This window comes from Apus apus, chromosome 3 (genome assembly GCF_020740795.1).
Source record: "Apus apus isolate bApuApu2 chromosome 3, bApuApu2.pri.cur, whole genome shotgun sequence".
NCBI lineage: Eukaryota > Metazoa > Chordata > Aves > Apodiformes > Apodidae > Apus > Apus apus.
Window position 1 is genome coordinate 88205399 of NC_067284.1, and position 16967 is coordinate 88222365.

At 44.0% G+C, this 16967-nt stretch overlaps 2 protein-coding genes across 7 annotated transcripts; one reads left to right on the top strand and one right to left on the bottom strand.

Annotated features, from left to right (window-relative positions):
* Window positions 1–330: 330 nt before the first annotated feature.
* Window positions 331–10710, bottom strand: TBP (TATA-box binding protein). 6 transcript variants are annotated; one of them, XM_051616162.1, is made up of 8 exons: window positions 10394–10710; window positions 8122–8360; window positions 7129–7460; window positions 5719–5806; window positions 3650–3741; window positions 2299–2466; window positions 1899–1993; window positions 331–1004 (listed from the first exon to the last, which is right to left on the bottom strand). In XM_051616162.1, the coding sequence occupies exons 2-8, from the start codon at window positions 8173–8175 to the stop codon at window positions 925–927; spliced, it is 909 nt and encodes a 302-aa protein (XP_051472122.1). In that variant the 5' UTR covers window positions 8176–8360; window positions 10394–10710; the 3' UTR covers window positions 331–924. The 6 variants fall into 6 exon arrangements, with proteins under 6 accessions (XP_051472122.1, XP_051472120.1, XP_051472118.1 ...); XM_051616160.1 differs by lacking the exon at window positions 10394–10710 and adding an exon at window positions 9969–10054; XM_051616158.1 differs by lacking the exon at window positions 10394–10710 and adding an exon at window positions 9272–9618.
* A 337-nt stretch (window positions 10711–11047) lies between these two features.
* On the top strand, window positions 11048–16709 carry PSMB1 (proteasome 20S subunit beta 1). The gene is made up of 6 exons (XM_051616164.1): window positions 11048–11205; window positions 12202–12309; window positions 13346–13427; window positions 13858–13987; window positions 15572–15678; window positions 16420–16709. Exons 1-6 carry the CDS (start codon window positions 11105–11107, stop codon window positions 16603–16605), a joined length of 714 nt encoding a protein of 237 aa, XP_051472124.1. The 5' UTR covers window positions 11048–11104; the 3' UTR covers window positions 16606–16709.
* Window positions 16710–16967: the final 258 nt, after the last annotated feature.

The window sequence follows — 16967 nt, forward strand, 5'->3', positions numbered from 1 at the left end:
TAGAAGCTAAGTAGGGATCTTTTGTTCCAATTTAGTCTAGTGTAGCTATTTAAGACTTGCAGAAATCCCATCTGTTGAGTATGAGGCAACAGAAACTTCTTTAAACAGTCATCTCTTTTGCCTTACCATGCTAGAAATATTCAAGGTAGATACTGCCAAGGATATGACTGCTGGTAAGCAAGCCAGAGCAGCATTAGGATTTTCTCAGAATAACAGGTGACTTACAGTAGTGCATGTGCTATTGAAAAATCCAATTAAATTAAAAAGCTTTCAATGTATTTCACTCTAGCAGCTGGGTAATTTTAAAATTGATTAAGACAGTTCCCATAATTGTATAAACAGGGTTTATTGTACATGTGGAGCTGAAGGAGGAAGAAGAAGGAAGGTATATATTATATATATATGTACAGTGAGCCATTTTCATTAATAATTTTATTCTGTCTTGCTTAATACTGGAAAGAGGGAATGTGTCTGGCACCAAAGAAATTTAAAATTGAAAAAAATTAAAAGCTTAAGTTCTGAAAATTATAAAAACCATGGTCTTATGGAAGGAAGTTAAAACATATATATACATGGCAATTTAAGTGGTTTATACACTGAGTGACACTGTTGCATTTGTCTTTTAAACCAACTTAGGAGTTTTCTATTAATAGAACTGGCATTAAAACTATTTAAAAGCTAGCATATAAATAAAACTTGGGAGAGACTGCTCCAGGAACAGCCCAGTAAAGCAACTCACAGTAACTCAGTAGACATAACCAATAACACAGATCCCCTTGAGCATCAGGGAAGTAGGCACTAACTGGGAAATAGTCCAAGTCCTGGTGTTGCAGCTTCACTGATAGTCCATCTCCTGTTACTGCTGTGCCATACACAAAACCTTTTAAAATGTACCCCTGATTTCTCCAAAAGATGTAGAAACTGTTACGTTGTCTTTCTGAATCCCTTTAAAATAGGATAGATATTTTCAAATGCTTCATAGATTTCTGCTCGTACTTTAGCACCTAGGAAAAAAGAGGTATTAAGTTAAACTTTTTGCCAAATACTTTATTTTAGCTTTTAGAGCATTTATTTGAACATGACTCTATATACAAATCTATTCATGATCATTAATCCCCATTTTTATTATTTTTCTAATACACACTGCAAATAGAGCATACATTACCAACCTTCTCTCAATTTATTCTGGTACATGGTAAAACTTTCTTTAGCATCTTTGTGCTTATGTTGTACATGTGAATGGGATTTTTCCATACATAATTTCCACAGGAGACCCCAGTTAAATAGCATAGCCCTACAAGGTGTTTCTGCAGAAAGGCCTAACTGGTGGAGCTTTTTTTTTGGAGTGTGTGAACATCTGGGGCAGCAAGGTGTGGCCATGGAGACCGTTGCAGTGGCTCACCCCTGGCCATCCTGCAGAGACATGCTTATTTTCTCCATAAGACTCAGTGTGAGGGGAAAAGGAAGGGTGCAGGTGGAGTGCCTGAGGAGGCCCTCAAGCTCAGCCATCTCCCCTTCTCTGGCTGCTGTATCACAAAGGAGAATGGCAGCAGGCTCCAGCCAAGCTGTCAGAGAACAATTCATTCAGTCACACGCACTCCAGCACTCAAGAGAAACTTTCTGATTTTGCCAGAAACATGACCTGGACCCTTACAGCTTTTTCAGCTTCATGATCACTGAGGACTCGTGATCATCACTTATATGGATCCAGGCAAGCAGAGGGTTTGCTCTGTGCAACCTCATGCACAGAATACTGACTGTACCATCTGCTCTTTCTCAGTACTGTCTTAGCTCTAAGGGGAAGCAACCAGCAAGTGACATACTTCAAGTACCACTGTGTGTTCTCTGTAACACAGTCTAAATGTAACCTGTTGGAGTAAGATACTGTCTTCACTTACCAGTTAAAACCACTTTACCAGAAACAAAAATAAGCAGAACAATTCTTGGCTTGATCATTCTGTAGATTAAGCCAGGAAACAATTCTGGCTCATAGCTGTAAGGGAAGAGAGTGACAGTGTTTAAGCACGCTTACAGACACATCTAACAGCCTTCCACAACCTGCAGGACTGCAGCAATGGGCAGAGCAGATGCAGAGCTCACTGAAACGTGGAGAGAGTGGCAGGGAAGATAATTTTGATGGGTTCATACAGGACAACCTCAATTCCACCCGAGGCAGAGCTGTGATGGGAACAAATATGCAGGTCTCCTTCTGGTGCAAGGGAATAATCTAAACAGATGTCACTCTCTAAGGTAGTCAATATGCAGCAAAAATGAAACATTAATCAAGCCTTTTTTTACCTGCTGAACTGCTGGTGTGTGAGTACCAATCCTTCTAATCTGATAGGAAATTTCACATCACAGCTGCCCACCATGTTCTGAATTTTAAAATCCAAAAATTTTGCAGGAAAACCCAGTTTCTGAACAACTCTTGCATACTTCCTTGCTGCCAGTCTCGACTGCTCTTCACTAAAGTGAAAAAAGGATATCCATTTTATTTCCTCAGTTAAGTGTTACTTGAGGCAAACAGCATTAAACCATAAATACGCAGCTGGGAAAACATGTCTCTGTTGGGGCAGATAAAGTCACATGCAAAATTCTTACATCCAAAATTAAAAAATAGTACTGGTTTGCCTTCTAACTTTGGTACTAGGATCTTCAACACCATTAATCTTGTACTTGCTGTTCATGAGGCAGAAAACAGTAAATTATAAATCCACATACTTCACACTCTTAAAATACTGACCAGAATCACTCTAATGGGACATGAAAACCATTTACTTTAGTTTTCTGTGTAGAACAACTTTGAACTATTACTACTGCTGCTAGAAAATGCATATTTCTATCAAAAATTTGTAAACTGCCAAAATCCTCTGCTTGATTCAGCCCAGACATTCAAACCTTGATTTAACACAACTGCACAGCCTCACACACTGTTGCAGAACTCTGTCTGCTTCAGTTTTGTAAACAGCTGAGGACCTGGTTGTTCCTAAAGCAAGACAACTTCAGCTTTAAGCATCAGCAGGCAGAGAAAGCTTTTCCTGTACAGCTTTATTAATTCATTGCTGCTCATTAGCTTATTCCTTCTGGATTCCTACCAGACTCCTTCAGATCAGGATTTCTCTCCTGCCCACTGAAGTTAAGCTTATGCTTAATTTTCAATTCTTATGCTTCAACGATTCTGTTAGGAAAAGATCAGACTACAGGGACCAGAGACTTGGAGCTCTTGGCCTGTGATGAATTAAAACTATTCAAATACAAAAATCACTCTTCCTCTTCTGCTGCCCTTACAGTTTAAGTAGTTCCAGTGCATAGTCATTGACACTTTTAAATCATTAGGAAAACAAAAAGGTAACTGCAAAACAAATGTGAATGTAAAAATATCCCCAAACCAGTTTATCAGACTGTATCAAAGAGCTTCAGAAATAAAACTACCATTTCCCCTTTTGTAGGGAAGTTCTTTCCATCATCAAAAGACAATTTGCATAGAAATGTGTATTAGTTTACTTGAAATAACTGGGAAGCAAGCTTATGTGTGCATATACGATTTTGTTTTAAATATACAAATACTGTATACAAATAAACTTCTAAAGCAACAGGGTGTGAGAGAAAAGACAGCCTGAATCAGTGGGCTTGTAATGCCTAAATGTACCTTTTTGCTCCTGTGCACACCATTTTTCCAGAGCTGAATATAAGTGCAGTGGTACGTGGTTCTCTTATTCTCATAATGACAGCAGCAAAACGCTGAAATGTGAGCATTGAGACCATTAGTGATATATTGCTATAATCATTACACTAAACCCAAATTTGCATAATCTAAGTAGCTAGTACACTCTATTATATAGAGTATGTACATATATATATTTATATATATATACAATAGTACACTATTGCGAAGAACTACTAAGTTCAAACATACTTATGGATCACTCAAGATTTACTTGAAATGCTTAAATTGTAAGTAGCTTCACACACTGAGAGGTAGAGTCAGACAGGAAAGAGATTTGCCATCACATTCCTGTTTCTCTCATCACTGTATATGCAATGTAAAAATAATGCTCACATTTGCAACACAGCAAGAGACAATCTTTAAACAAATGAATACATTTCCTCCACCTGTCTTGAAAACTTAATCTGTTATAAGCAGGATGGAAGACTATCTGCAAATATTTTATGATCGAGTTTGCTTCAGAATCTTAAAAAAATTGGACAGTGTTGGAATATCAGCAAACAGAACAGCTGGAGTTCAAAGTTCTGTGTAAACAGAAGTCACCTCAGCTGCCAGAACACAGCAGACCAGTTAGCTCTAACTTTTCATCCTAAGTACATCTCTGCCTGCATTTCCAAATTTTTGAAGCAAGAGATACTGGGATTTGATGTGGGCACACACACACAAACCCCCTGTTTGCCAGTTATATTTAACTTGGACCAGCTCACCATGCAGTCCCATAAGCTGTTCTGCTGACATAACCAAGGCGGTAGCGTGGGTTACCCAACAGAACGTTTGTCAAACTATGGCTTAAATAACAGAGCCAAGCAACATCTTCCCTTGATATTTGGATGTACTGACTAAAAGTCAGGAGTCTATTATGTAACCCTTCTTTCTCTCCACGGTGGAAAACAGCACTTTGTATTGATTGTTTCTAGCCTACAAGTTTTACACAGCCACCTACCCCTACCTTAAGAGTTACCATGGCATGCTCAAATTTTTGCTGCAATAGTATCTTACTCACATGCAATTATGTAACAGCATCATTGACATACACTGACAGTAACAGTTATTTATCCCATATGCCTGCAGGCACACTTTAATCTTTGAGAGCAGAGTTCAGATAAACTATAGCAAAATCCCAAATATTAGAACAACCACAAAAAATCAAAAAAAAAAAACACCCCAGGAAAACGGAAGCCTTCCCAAGCTAAGCAAATTCCGCTACACACCATGTAAACTTTTATTAGAAACAGTGTCCAACTACTGTGGTTGCAAAGGTAACATTTCCAAGAGGAGCCACCCCACTGAAAAACAATGTATTTGATTCAAGGCTCCAGGTCCTCTGCTGTTGTTTAGTTTCTCATGCTAAAAAGATCCCGCAATAACGGGCACACCTCGTAATTGTTGCTGTTCCACCAAACCTAGTCAGCGAGATCAAGGAGATGGTGGGAGTACCAGGGCACAACATGAAGCAATAGAGCTCAGAGAAAAATCAAGACTGTAAAAAAGGAGTGACTCTGCTGCAACCACAAGAATTCCAGGGTAGTAGCCAGGCGGAGGAAGCCATGGCATATACAGAACAACCAAGGCTCTGGCAGAAGCCCAGGACTTGAATTCTTCCTTCCCTTCTTGTTGGGAGGTAGGGAACAAGACTTCATCATCAGACATATCACAGTTATATGAGAAAAGAACTTTCTGAGCACTGGAGACAAACACACCCATATGAACAGCAGTGGAGGCCAGCTCTGCCACAACAGACTTTGCCACTGCTGATCAGATTCTTCCTAAATATGCTGTGTTCTTTCTAAAGCTACCAAATTATAAGCTGGTGTACGACACAGCTGCATCAGTAGAAAAAATATTTTTAGTAGCTTGACACAATGTTCAAAGTTTATTAAATACTTCTTTATAAAACTACATCTACAGAAGAAAGGTTTTCCAATCTACTACAGCAAACTACACCCACAAACATATCTGTTACAGGATGAACGCTAACATATTTCTCTTACCTTGGGATTATATTCAGCATTTCGGGCACGAAGCGCAATCGTTTTTAGGTCAAGTTTGCAACCAAGATTCACCGTGGACACAATATTCCTGAAGACAGTTCAGAGAAATGCATTAAAAAGACAATAAAGAATTCACTTGTTTTCCTCATTTTTAACCATACTTGATTAATTTGGGTTTTTTTTGTGTTCTTCTAAAAGTGCTTCTCCAAGTAACATCTTTCCGTCTGACAGGAGCACCGAGCCGTGTTTTGGCTCAGGAAACTCCTTTTGTAGGGCAGGAGCTCCAAAGGCACAACTGCTGACTCTGCCTTATCTGCCAGCTATTATGAAAAGTGTCTCATGAGAAGAATCTCTATTTCAGTCTGGCAGGAAAAATTCTTGATGCTGAGAGCCCCCACCACAATCAGGGAAGTTGCTGGAAACAGGAAAAAATGAGGTAGTAACAGTACCACCTAAAATTTTCATTGGTATGCCCTTCAAGGACCATTTGCCAGGCAATAGAAAAGCAGGTCTCTAGAAAGTTTAAGAGAAGTTCCTAGGTGCAGAATTTCCCTGGAAACTTGTTTTCTGGGAAAACCCTGAATTCTCAAGGTCCTCAATGGAAGGGGGTGTGGGGGAGAAACAAAATATAAGGAACTATTATTTCAGTGCAAAATTCACATTATCAACACTTTTTCTTTGGGCCTTCTGTAAATTGCTGTAGAAGTGTCTTTAATAACAACTAAAATTCAGTGAAAATACTTTCATACTTAGACCTGGTTATAGGGTTTTTTTTTTCACTTCTCACAAACTCAGCTGTAGCCACCAGCTAGAAAAGGGAACATGAAATACTAAGAACAACTCAGCTCTAGCTCCTAGACTAGCAACTAGTTTCTTCCCCTCTAGTCTTCTAATTCCCTTTCAGCTGTGATAGTTCCTGTGTTCTGCTTTAATACCTCACTACTAAAATTCTGTGCACAGTAAAGTGGAGCCATTTGTTTTTCTGTGAACAGGTCACAAGTATCCAGTAAATCGCACATGAGAGTATGTTTCCAGGTATACATTATTTTGAAATACCAGATTATCAACCAACAACCTTATGGCTAAAGCATGATGAACTCCTAGAGCACATGGAGTTAAACTTAAAATAGTGTTCAGTGAGGACATACATAACATCCTCCACCACTATGCTTAAGAGATATAAGGTTAACAGACTGCTAAGAAATTGATTATATTACTAAGTGGTTTAGTAACAAAGATAAGCTATAAATAAAAGCACAAACTATTAATATTGCTAAACAAGACCCATAAATTCCCAGGACCTCTGTTCCCACCAAAACGAAGTACCCAACTCCTGATGTAACTTTGGTCCTAAGCCTTTAAAGGGCTATCTGAGAAAGGACATGCTGCACTAACACATGGGACACTCACTGTAGCTGTGGCACTATCCCAGAGCTCTCAGATGCTGGTGTTGCAGGAGTTATTGGAGTCATGGGAGTCATTGGGGAGGGGTACAGAGGTGTGGTTCCTGGTAAAGGGGCTGTGGTAAGAGTCTGTGAGTGGAAGAGCTGGGGAGTTTGACCAGATGTTCCCTGTGTGGCTTGCTGTGATGTAGACTGCTGTGCTGCTTGTTGCTGCTGCTGTTGCCGCTGCTGTTCCTCTAGGATGGACAGACTGTTGGTGCTCTGGACAGGCTGTGGTGTCAGTCCTGTGCCATATGGCATCATTGGGCTAAAAATTGGAATTCCTGGAGTCATTGCACCCTACAGAAAAAAGCATGAAACAGAAACCACAGATCCTGTTGACTCAATTTTAGTTTTAAGAGAAAGTTTTCAGGAGTCTAAAAATAAATCAAGTTAATCACATAAAACTGTCAATAGCTCAAAACAGGACACAAGCCTGAGGCATACAGCAGTAGCTTGGTAAAAACAGAAAGCCCTTGGAAATGCAGTTCTTCTACAGAATAAAATATTGCCTCTAGGGACCTGTCAGTTCTAGCATTGCTCATCTCCAGCCACTGATGCCAACAGGCTTCTCACACTGCCTTGCAAGAATGCCTTAGCTTTGACCCACAATTTAAGTTGCAATTGTTTGATCAAAGACTGTGCTCACTGTACCAAATGCATTCACAGCACAGCAACAGTCCATCCTGTGTAAGTCACTTTAATGGGCAACCACCAAAATTAATATTTCCAGCTTGTCGGTCATGTTTCAACTTACAGGACCCATATATCTGCATGTTTCTTACAGCTCTGGGTATAAAACCAGATGCTCTTAAACTTTGGCTTTATACTGATACTGTTCTATACCAAGCAGAATTTTTCAGATTTGCTAAGGAAAAACCTGAAGTTATGTTCAAGAAACATAAAACACTTTGACAAAGAAATTCAGATTACAGTTGCAGATTAAATTATTTGTTTTTACCTGAGGGGAGGCTAAGCCTTGAGCATAGGGCGGCAAGCTGTTGTTCTGATCCATGATTCCAGTTATTTCTTCAGCGAAGCCAGAAGTATTTGTTCTAATTAAAATAACTTCAAATCCTAAAGGGCTTTTAACCCTTTAAAACATCCCCACAAAACAGCTTTTTGAGCCAAGCTGAAAGTGTTAGGAAAACATCAGCTCCAGAGAAATATGTGTTATGAGTCTAAAGCACAAATCAAAGCCTGAAAAGAGAAAATAGTGTCTTGAGAATAATATCTAAACACAAACCCAAACTTATCAGCTGCTGAGTTAGGCGAGAGGCATCCATGTACAAATACATACAGGAACATTCACACCTGTGCACACACACAAAGACACAATCCATAAAAAATATCTTTTTCAGGCACGCTCTATAGCACCTTTGCAATGTGTTTCTGCTGAAGACCCTGGCAGGGGACCTGATGCACATGAGCAAGCTTCTGTCTAACCAAACCCTCCTGTACAAACAACTCAAGCTGTTAATGCTCCAAGCTTTGCTTTAGCTGAAGAAGCACCAATTTATTTATTTTTTTAATAGAATTTAATTCCACTGACTACTAGCTGACAGTCTCACTGACATATTGCTTCTCAGTTTCTTCCTTCCAGTTTTAAGGTTTGGGCTTCCAGTAATACTACTTTCCTATGGAAAAAGCATTGCTGGTAAAATCAGACCTACGAAACCGTCTTCCATTCACTTCCATAAAACGAAGCACTGACACATTTCAAACAACAATTACATGCACTTTATGAGAAAAATATAAGTACATGAAAGCCAATTTCAGCTACTGTGATGTGTTCAAGATTTATCTTTTTTTCTTTTAAACTATAGCTCATGCTATGTTACAGAAATAAAGAACACAAGTGGAGAATTTAAACATTACACCTTGATATAAAGTATTTTCCATTAATTTATAGCTTTCTGAATTATATACCTATTGCCCAGAAAAACTGAAGGTTATTTTGAGGCCAGAGACAGACCACCTCAAAACGTGAAGAAAGCCTATTCAGTTGGTTTTTCAGCTCAGAATTAGATAGTTATACTGCAGCTGAAAAAGCATACTTTTTTTTTTTTCCTCCTCAATACCATAAAATACAATATCGTGTTTACCCTCACCGAAGGCATCAGAGAATCCAGGTTTTACGACTTGGAGATGGGGGTAAATGAGAAGCCTAAACACTTCCCCAGAAGAAACAAAGCCAACTCCTCGACAGCCCAGCTGCTTAGTCGAGATACCAGGCACGCCAGAACCTGCAGTTCGGACGCCACCTACGCAGAGGTCCATCACGCCAACCATCTAACCACGACTTGCTCGCATCTGCAACCGCTGGGGAACGTTTTTGCCGAGGCAGCAGCGTCCAGAGACCCCCCGGAGAAGGCCCCAAGGCCTCTTTCAGGATCTCTTCCCTAAGACGCAGCAGCGCTCGGAAGCAGCCCGCTTCGGCACCAGGCGACCCCCCCACACACACACACCGCGCCCCCCGCCCCCGGGAGCCGCGCCCCCCTTCCCGCCCGCCCCCGCCCGGGAAGCTGCCGGCCGCCCTGCCCGCCTCCAGAGGCCGCCGCTCGCCCCCGAGACGAGCCGGAGGCCAGCGAAGGGCTGGCGGCCGCTACCGCCCCGTCCCGGGAGCCCCTTCCCGCCCCCCGCGCCGCGGCTCGGGCCGGCCCCGCGCCCTGCCCGCCCTCCAGGCCCGGCTCGGCCCGCGCCGCAGCGGCCCCGCTGGCGCCGCCGCCCCTCCGCGGGAAGCAGGGCAGGCGGCGGCCGCCGGGAGGCGGGGAGAGGGGCGGGGGGACAGGCAGGCGCGGACAGTACCTGCCGCCGCCGCCGCCTCACGGCGCCCGCGGGAGCACAGTGCGCCCCGCGCCGCCGGCGCGCCTCCGGTGCGTCACTTCCGCCGCGCTCCCGCCCCGCCCTTCGCGGGGGCGCGCAGAGGGGGGCGCGGCGGGGCCGGGCGGGGCCGGTGTCCCCGGCAGCGCTGAGCGCGGGCACGCCTGGCTGCGGGGCTGGCTGCGGGGCTGGCTCCCGCGGCGCAGGAGCTGCCCGAGCACACCCGGCGGGGCCTGCAGCCACCGCAGCTCGTCCCGGGCAGAAGGACACGCTTCTTTTCCTGGGGACCGCACGCGTCCCCTGCACCCGCGTGCTCCTCCGCCACCGGCACCTCTTCGTGCCCCTCGCCCAGGCCGTCCCGTCTGCCTCCCCTCGTGGGGCGGTACCGGGCACCGCGCCCCCGCACCCACCTTCGGGGGCCGGGCGTGTGCCCTGGCCCTGGCCCTGGCTCTGCGCAGCGCTGCCCACGGCGCTGCCCCCTCTCCCGCAGCGGCAGCCGCCCCGCTCCCCGCCCCCCCACGGAGGGGGCCCTGCTCGCCTCGCCACCGCTGCCGGCCGCCTCCTGCCGCCGCCACCGGGGCCGGCAGCGCTGGGGCGGGCCGGGAGCCGCCGCTGGTGCTGCCCGCCGTGCCCAGAGGGCCCCTCCGAGCCCCGGCTGGGAGAGGCCCTGTGGGGACAGGCAGAGCCCGCGGGCGGGGACAGGCGGGTAGCGCCGGGAACCGGCAGCCGCCCGGGACAGCGCGCGCTCCGCCCAACGGCCGCGGGCGCCTGAGCGGCCTCCCCGGCAGCGCCCCCTCCCGGCAGCGCCCCCTCCTCCCGGCAGCGCCCCCCCCGGCAGCGCCCCCTCCCGGCAGCGCCCCCTCCCGGCAGCGCCCCCTCCTCCCGGCAGCGCCCCCCCCGGCAGCGCCCCCACCGGCAGCGCCCCCCCCCGGCAGCGCCCCCCCGGCAGGGCCCCCTCCCGGCAGCGCCCCCTCCTCCCGGCAGCGCCCCCGCCCGCCGCCCGCACGTCCTCCAGAGCAGGCGAGACGAGTCCGCCGCCGCTCTCCTAGAGCGGTAGGTCGCCGCTTCCGGCGGCAGTGGTGCCATTTTGCCGTGAGACAGCAGCGCGCTGCGCCGCGGGGATGCTGTCGGCTGCTGGTTGTGCGGACTCCAGGCCTCCGATGGCCCGCGAGCTCGGCGAGCCCGTCCAGTACCGCTTCTCGCCCTACACCTTTAACGGAGGGTGAGGAGTCGCGGGCGGCGCGGGGCGGGCGGAGGCACCCGCTGCCCGGGGTGGGCGAGGGGGGCTGGGGAGGGTGGCGGCAGGGCTGGGTCTTTCCCGTCTTCCTCTTGCTTCTGTCCCCGGCACCCCGTGAGGGTTTGTCTCCCCTTGCGAGCACCGCTTCGCAGAGAGAGGGGCAGCCCTGGGCTGAGCGTCCCGCGCGTCCTTTCAGCTCCTCGCGGCGTCCTGGCGGTTCGAGGTGGCTCTTGGCACGCTCGGGCTCCCTGAACTTCTGGAGTCTACAGAAGGGCCTTCCTTTCCCCTCAGGGGTGTTTATGGTGGCTGAGAAAAGCCATGTAATTGTCATATTGCCAGCTTTTAAAACTGGGTTGAAAACTACCTTGTCATAACTGTCCAAGGTAGGTGGTATTTTGCAGACGCTTGCTGTGAGTTAGTGACAGGACCCGGTCAGAAGACTGTTATTTAAGTATATATTTCTTTAACAATGCCTAACTCTTTGTTGCTTAATGGTAGCACACATCTGGCAATCACAGAACTAGCTATTTGGAAGTACGTTACACAGGCTAACATTGGATTAAAGAAGTAATGATAATTTAAGTATAATGATACTGATGCTTTGTACTTGGCTGGAGTGTTTTTGCTTGGAGAGCTAAACTGTTTCAGAAGGGTGAATCTTTCATTAGCAGGCAACTAAAATTGCTACACCATTGAGCCTTGTTCTTGTGCTGAATAGAAGCTCAGTTTTACCAAGTTTTCATACATTTTTTTAGTCAAAATACAGAATAATGTGCATACATTCTCTTCAGGGTGTCTAGTATCTTCTTCCTCCAGTCTTGAGCCACATGTAGGGATGTGCCTAGTGGGAAACACAGCGAGGAATATAAGATACTTGGTGAAGCACGAGCCTGCATATAGAACTGCTGTCTAGTTTTTTTCTCTATAGCCTAAGAAAGTATTTGTCTAAAAGTGATGATTGTATGAATACTCTTTTCTAAGGACTGTGTTGGCAATTGCTGGAGAAGACTTCTGTATTGTTGCCTCTGACACACGACTGAGCGAAGGTTACGCGATTCACTGCCGGGACAGTCCAAAATGCTACCGGCTGTAAGTCCAGATCTTGTGAGAAGATGAAAAATCTGTTACACTGATGAGTTTGTCACCTGCCTGGAATGATCTCTCTCTTTAAGCAGAATTCTCAGGAAAAAAGGGTAGTAACAAAGCTGATTCTGGAGTCATGGTGTAATGCAGGATGTGAGGTTGTAAATACAGCCAGATTTCTTGCTGCATGCTCATGAAGTTAGCTGGTAACAGAACGGTTTTAGCATGGTTCAAGGCTTAATATAAGCTAGATGTTTGTGTTTTTTTTAGCTGGATGATCAGAAGACCTTTTGTCTTAACTGTGGCAAAACTTAAGCTTCTGGTAATTTGTTCTCCTTCGTCAGGACACCTGGTGTTAGTAACAAGTGTGCCCACCACTGCCAGTTGTACTGTGTCTGTAGCCAACCATCTGGCACTTCAAAGAGGTGCTTATTTTAGGAGAGGGAAACTTGTCAGTGGTTCTATTATTGAACTTTTTATGGTCATTGTATGCTTATCTTGACTCACCTAGATAGCATCCCCTTGGTTTAAAAATACATATGTCTATGTTCTTTTGACTGCAGCAGGTGTTTACCTAGTAGGCTGCCATCAGCTATGTAAACAATTATTTTTTAATGTTGGTTTGTTTTTTCATTTTTTTAATTGATGACACAAGGTCATATGAACTTATGTGTCTCCTGTGAGTGATATGGTGTAACAGGCTCCCCATTCAAAACAGGTCCTCTGGCAGGACTGAATGGTAATAGCTAGAGCTAAGGGTGCATGGAGGAATTCAGAATTTCTTTTTGTCAGTCTTGCTGTGGAAGTCAGTGGATTGAAGACAGACATCTGTGTGGTCCTGCACTTAGTGAGTCCTCTGCAAGATAGAGGTTGCAATTACCTTTTCTACACAAAATACCTGTTACTGCATTTTAGACAACTGTTTCTGATAGCATTGGAGAAACTGAAAATACATTTGGTGTTTTCATAATAATCTAGTGTGTAAGAAAGTGCTGTAGTTCATACTAAATGTAAAATCACAACAAAATTTTACATTTTGCAGAACAGAAAAAACGGTCATTGGATGCACTGGTTTCCATGGTGACTGCCTTACCCTTACTAAGATTATTGAAGCAAGATTAAAGGTAGCTAACTGTTTTACTATATTTAGAAACTTATCCTCTCATCATATTTAAGACCAATTACATGATGTTTTAAATATAATTTTTGCTTCTTCAGGGTTTGTATGTAACTGTATTTCTTGTGAAAGCTCAGGCAGGGTAAATTGGCACTGTGTTTTTGCTAAGGGTAACATCACAAATTTAAAGAATGGAGGAGCTGAAGAGAAAAAAGTTATTGAGGCAACACCTGTCCTTTACAATACTTTGGAGAAATGTTAATTTTTGCCTTTAAGAGGGCTCTACTTTTAGACCAGTGTGTTTTCAGTAATCATGCTAGTTAATGATCTTGTTTGGCATCAGTTTCTTCTGTATTGACGTTACAGAAAATGTAGTTCTGATTCAGTGTAAAATTTAGTGTTTGGCTTTCTTCTTGGACGTGCTGTTCCACTTGCAGATGTACAAGCATTCGAATAACAAGACCATGACTACTGGGGCCATTGCTGCAATGCTCTCTACAATTCTGTATTCCCGGCGTTTCTTTCCTTACTATGTTTATAACATAATTGGTGGACTTGATGAAGAAGGTAAGATGAAAAAGAAAAAAGAGAGGCTAAATCCCTATGGGTGAATGGCTGTCCTTTTGCATCTCAGAGGTACTGATGGAATAACGAAGTTTGTGTTCGTGTTCCTAATGCCTTTAGGCATGATGGTACTTACATGGGTCACATGCATGTTATGCATCTGACTTGTTTCCTAGTTTCCACTGCTAACTTTATCTTCCATTTATTAAGGTCAGAAAGTCTAAGAACTATGTTATAATTATTTGATTACAAGTGAAATCTGCTAAAATTGCATACCTCTCTTACTTTAGACTGGAACACTTTATAACCTGTTTGCTGGATTTCTTAATTGTGTCTTTAAAAGAGATGTTAGCAATAAAATTGTACACATTTTACTCAGGCCCGTGAGTGTGGTAGAGATTATTGTGTGATGTACTCCAGAAATGTTTTTCTACAAGGAGATTTTTAAATGTTAAGTAACCACTAACGAAAATCATTGACTTCTGCATGGCAGCTGCAGTTTAACATACAGCCCTTCCAGGATGTAGTGGGCTCTTGTCCAGTGGTTTGGTTGAGTTGCATTCTCTGACTCTGGGCAGGAGTTTAGCGGTCGTCCTGTTTGGATAATTTCAGCCGTTCCCCACAGTTGCTACCATTAGGTTATACTGCTTCCCAGTCTCACTGAGACATGTCTACAATATGTGGAGTCTGGAAAGGGATTAGTCTGCCCTGTGTAATCTCAGATTATGAGGGTGCTGTAGGAGTTGGTAAGAATCAGACTGCAGGTTTGTGTGCATAGGCTTAATTTGGGTGCAGCAAGATTGATTTGGTCTGGTTTAGTGTCCCGGTTCTCTGCTAGCTTTCTTGGGGCTGCTCAGCTGCTACTGTGCTGGGCTGTGCTGCCAAGTGTAGTGGCCATTTCAGCTTGTCTGAAGGGAGAGGGTGAGCTTGGCCAGGGGCTGCATTTTGACCAGCACGTCCTCATCAAATCCTGATGCTTCAGAGCTGCGGTCTGTCTGCGTCTCTGGTGTCAGCACAAGCTAGTAAGCTTTGCACAGCCTGGACTCACTCCAGAGGGAAGTGCGTAAAAGGCCAGAGCATCGTCCAGGAAGGCAATGCAGAGGCATCCAAGCACGCTCTCTGGAGGCAGTTCAGGAACTGTATCAGTCAAAAGACATCATTCAAGAACAATGGCTAAACTGTGTCTATGTGCCAGCTTTCAAACCAGCAGAGCTCTTTGTGCAGCACTGCACTCTAGCTTGTTCTCCTGCTTTGATTATTCTGCATGAGTACTTTTTCTGTGCTAAATACTGTAGAAAACATCCTTAAGAGAATGCTTATAGCTTAAGCATTGAAGATAACCTTGCATATAGTAGCAGGCCATAACCATAGTGAACCTACTGTAGAAAGCACTGTCTGAATATTCTGTGATATAATTAGGTAAAGGTATTTGTGGTACTCCAGAGGGAGAGAGAGTGCCTTACGGAGAGATCTAATTTCTGATGTAAATTCATATCAGTAATGAGAATCTTTCTGATTGTGATTACATACTTTTTTTCCTTTTTTTTTTGTGCTTTTCTGTTTTGTTTTGTTTTTTTTTTTATTAAGGGAAGGGAGCAGTGTATAGCTTTGATCCAGTAGGCTCATACCAGAGAGATTCCTTCAAAGCAGCTGGATCAGCCAGTGCCATGCTGCAGCCCTTGCTAGATAACCAGGTAAGAGAGTTATTTCTCTGTTTGTGTGTGGGGGTGTTCTGTATTTTGGTTTGTTTTTTTAAACATTTGTGACATCCAAATTAATGTAGCTTTACTTTTGGGGGGTATTACTTTAAATGTATTACAGATAGGACTGCTAATCCATACATTTACAAATTGTGGGGCTCTGCTTTCTCAGGAGAAATCAGAATGTTTTGGTTTAGAATCTGTTTGGGTTTTTAATCTTGTACAAAACAGTGGACTGCCTGTTTACAATACAGTGAAATGTTTTAATTGGGAAATTGTGTTTACCACAGAAGCTGGTTTTCCCCTGATTGATAATATAAATATGTCTGTTACTTAACATGAAATAATACTAGATTAAGAAGATAGGATTAGTAGGTGTATATGTAATACATTTTACCAGTTAACATGCAGTTTTATAACATTCTTAAGTTTTGTGCAAGTCATCTGGGTGTTCATTGTGATCTTGTATATGCTGAATGAGTGGGAGGACTGGTGCTTGCTTTAACTGGATCTGCTTCTAGTTACTTTTATAAGTGGATCAGTATTGGCAGAGTTCTGATCATGGAGCTGTAAGCTGTGTGCAGAAATACTTTTGCCAGCTTTGGGTTTCTAAGTCAGAGAATCATTTTGTCTTTCTAAGTTGTCTAAATGTGCTCATCCTAGTGCAGAGTCAGAAACAGCTTTCATGCTAAGTGGAACATACTTCCTTTGAAATGCATTTTCATTTTTCCTTAGATTGGCTTGAAGAACATGCAAAATGTGGAAGATGTGCCTCTGACCATGGAGAAGGCTTTGCAGCTGGTTAAAGATGTCTTTATTTCTGCTGCTGAGAGAGACGTGTACACTGGGGATGCAGTTAAGATTTGCATTGTCACAAAAGAGGGAATTCGAGAGGAAACTATCCAATTGCGGAAAGACTAAGACTGAACTGAGTGAACTCAGTTCACTTATAAACATGTAACCTATGATGTACAATTTACCTGTGTTAAGAAGACATTTGTCTTATTAAATTTTTTCAAGAAGTATCACTGCTGTAGCACTGAATATTTTCTATCTTTATTGGAAGTGTTAGTATTTCTTAGAACTTTATTTACCAGAGCAGTATATGGTAAGAATGAAGCTCAGTGTTAAGAATCAGTTTGGTTCATCTCATCTTCATCTATTGATCAGTCCAATTCCAACGTCAATCCCCTTCTTACAATCCCTTATACTAAAACATGGAGGAGTGTAAACATGCTAAATTAGGTTGACATAATCTTCTGATAGTACTTTCAGTTCAGCCT

Bases quoted from the DNA above. Each gene is read 5' to 3' on its own strand.
- TBP (XM_051616162.1), bottom strand. From the start codon at position 8,175: ATGGATCAGAACAACAGCTTGCCGCCCTATGCTCAAGGCTTAGCCTCC. The intron at 7,461-8,121 runs GTAAAAACAAAT...TTTTTTCTGTAG, and splicing joins AAGGCTTAGCCTCCCCTCAG to GGTGCAATGACTCCAGGAAT. The intron at 2,467-3,649 runs GTACATTTAGGC...TTTTCACTTTAG, and splicing joins GTGTGCACAGGAGCAAAAAG to TGAAGAGCAGTCGAGACTGG.
- PSMB1 (XM_051616164.1), top strand. From the start codon at position 11,105: ATGCTGTCGGCTGCTGGTTGTGCGGACTCCAGGCCTCCGATGGCCCGC. The intron at 12,310-13,345 runs GTAAGTCCAGAT...TACATTTTGCAG, and splicing joins AGTCCAAAATGCTACCGGCT to AACAGAAAAAACGGTCATTG. The intron at 13,428-13,857 runs GTAGCTAACTGT...TTCCACTTGCAG, and splicing joins TTATTGAAGCAAGATTAAAG to ATGTACAAGCATTCGAATAA.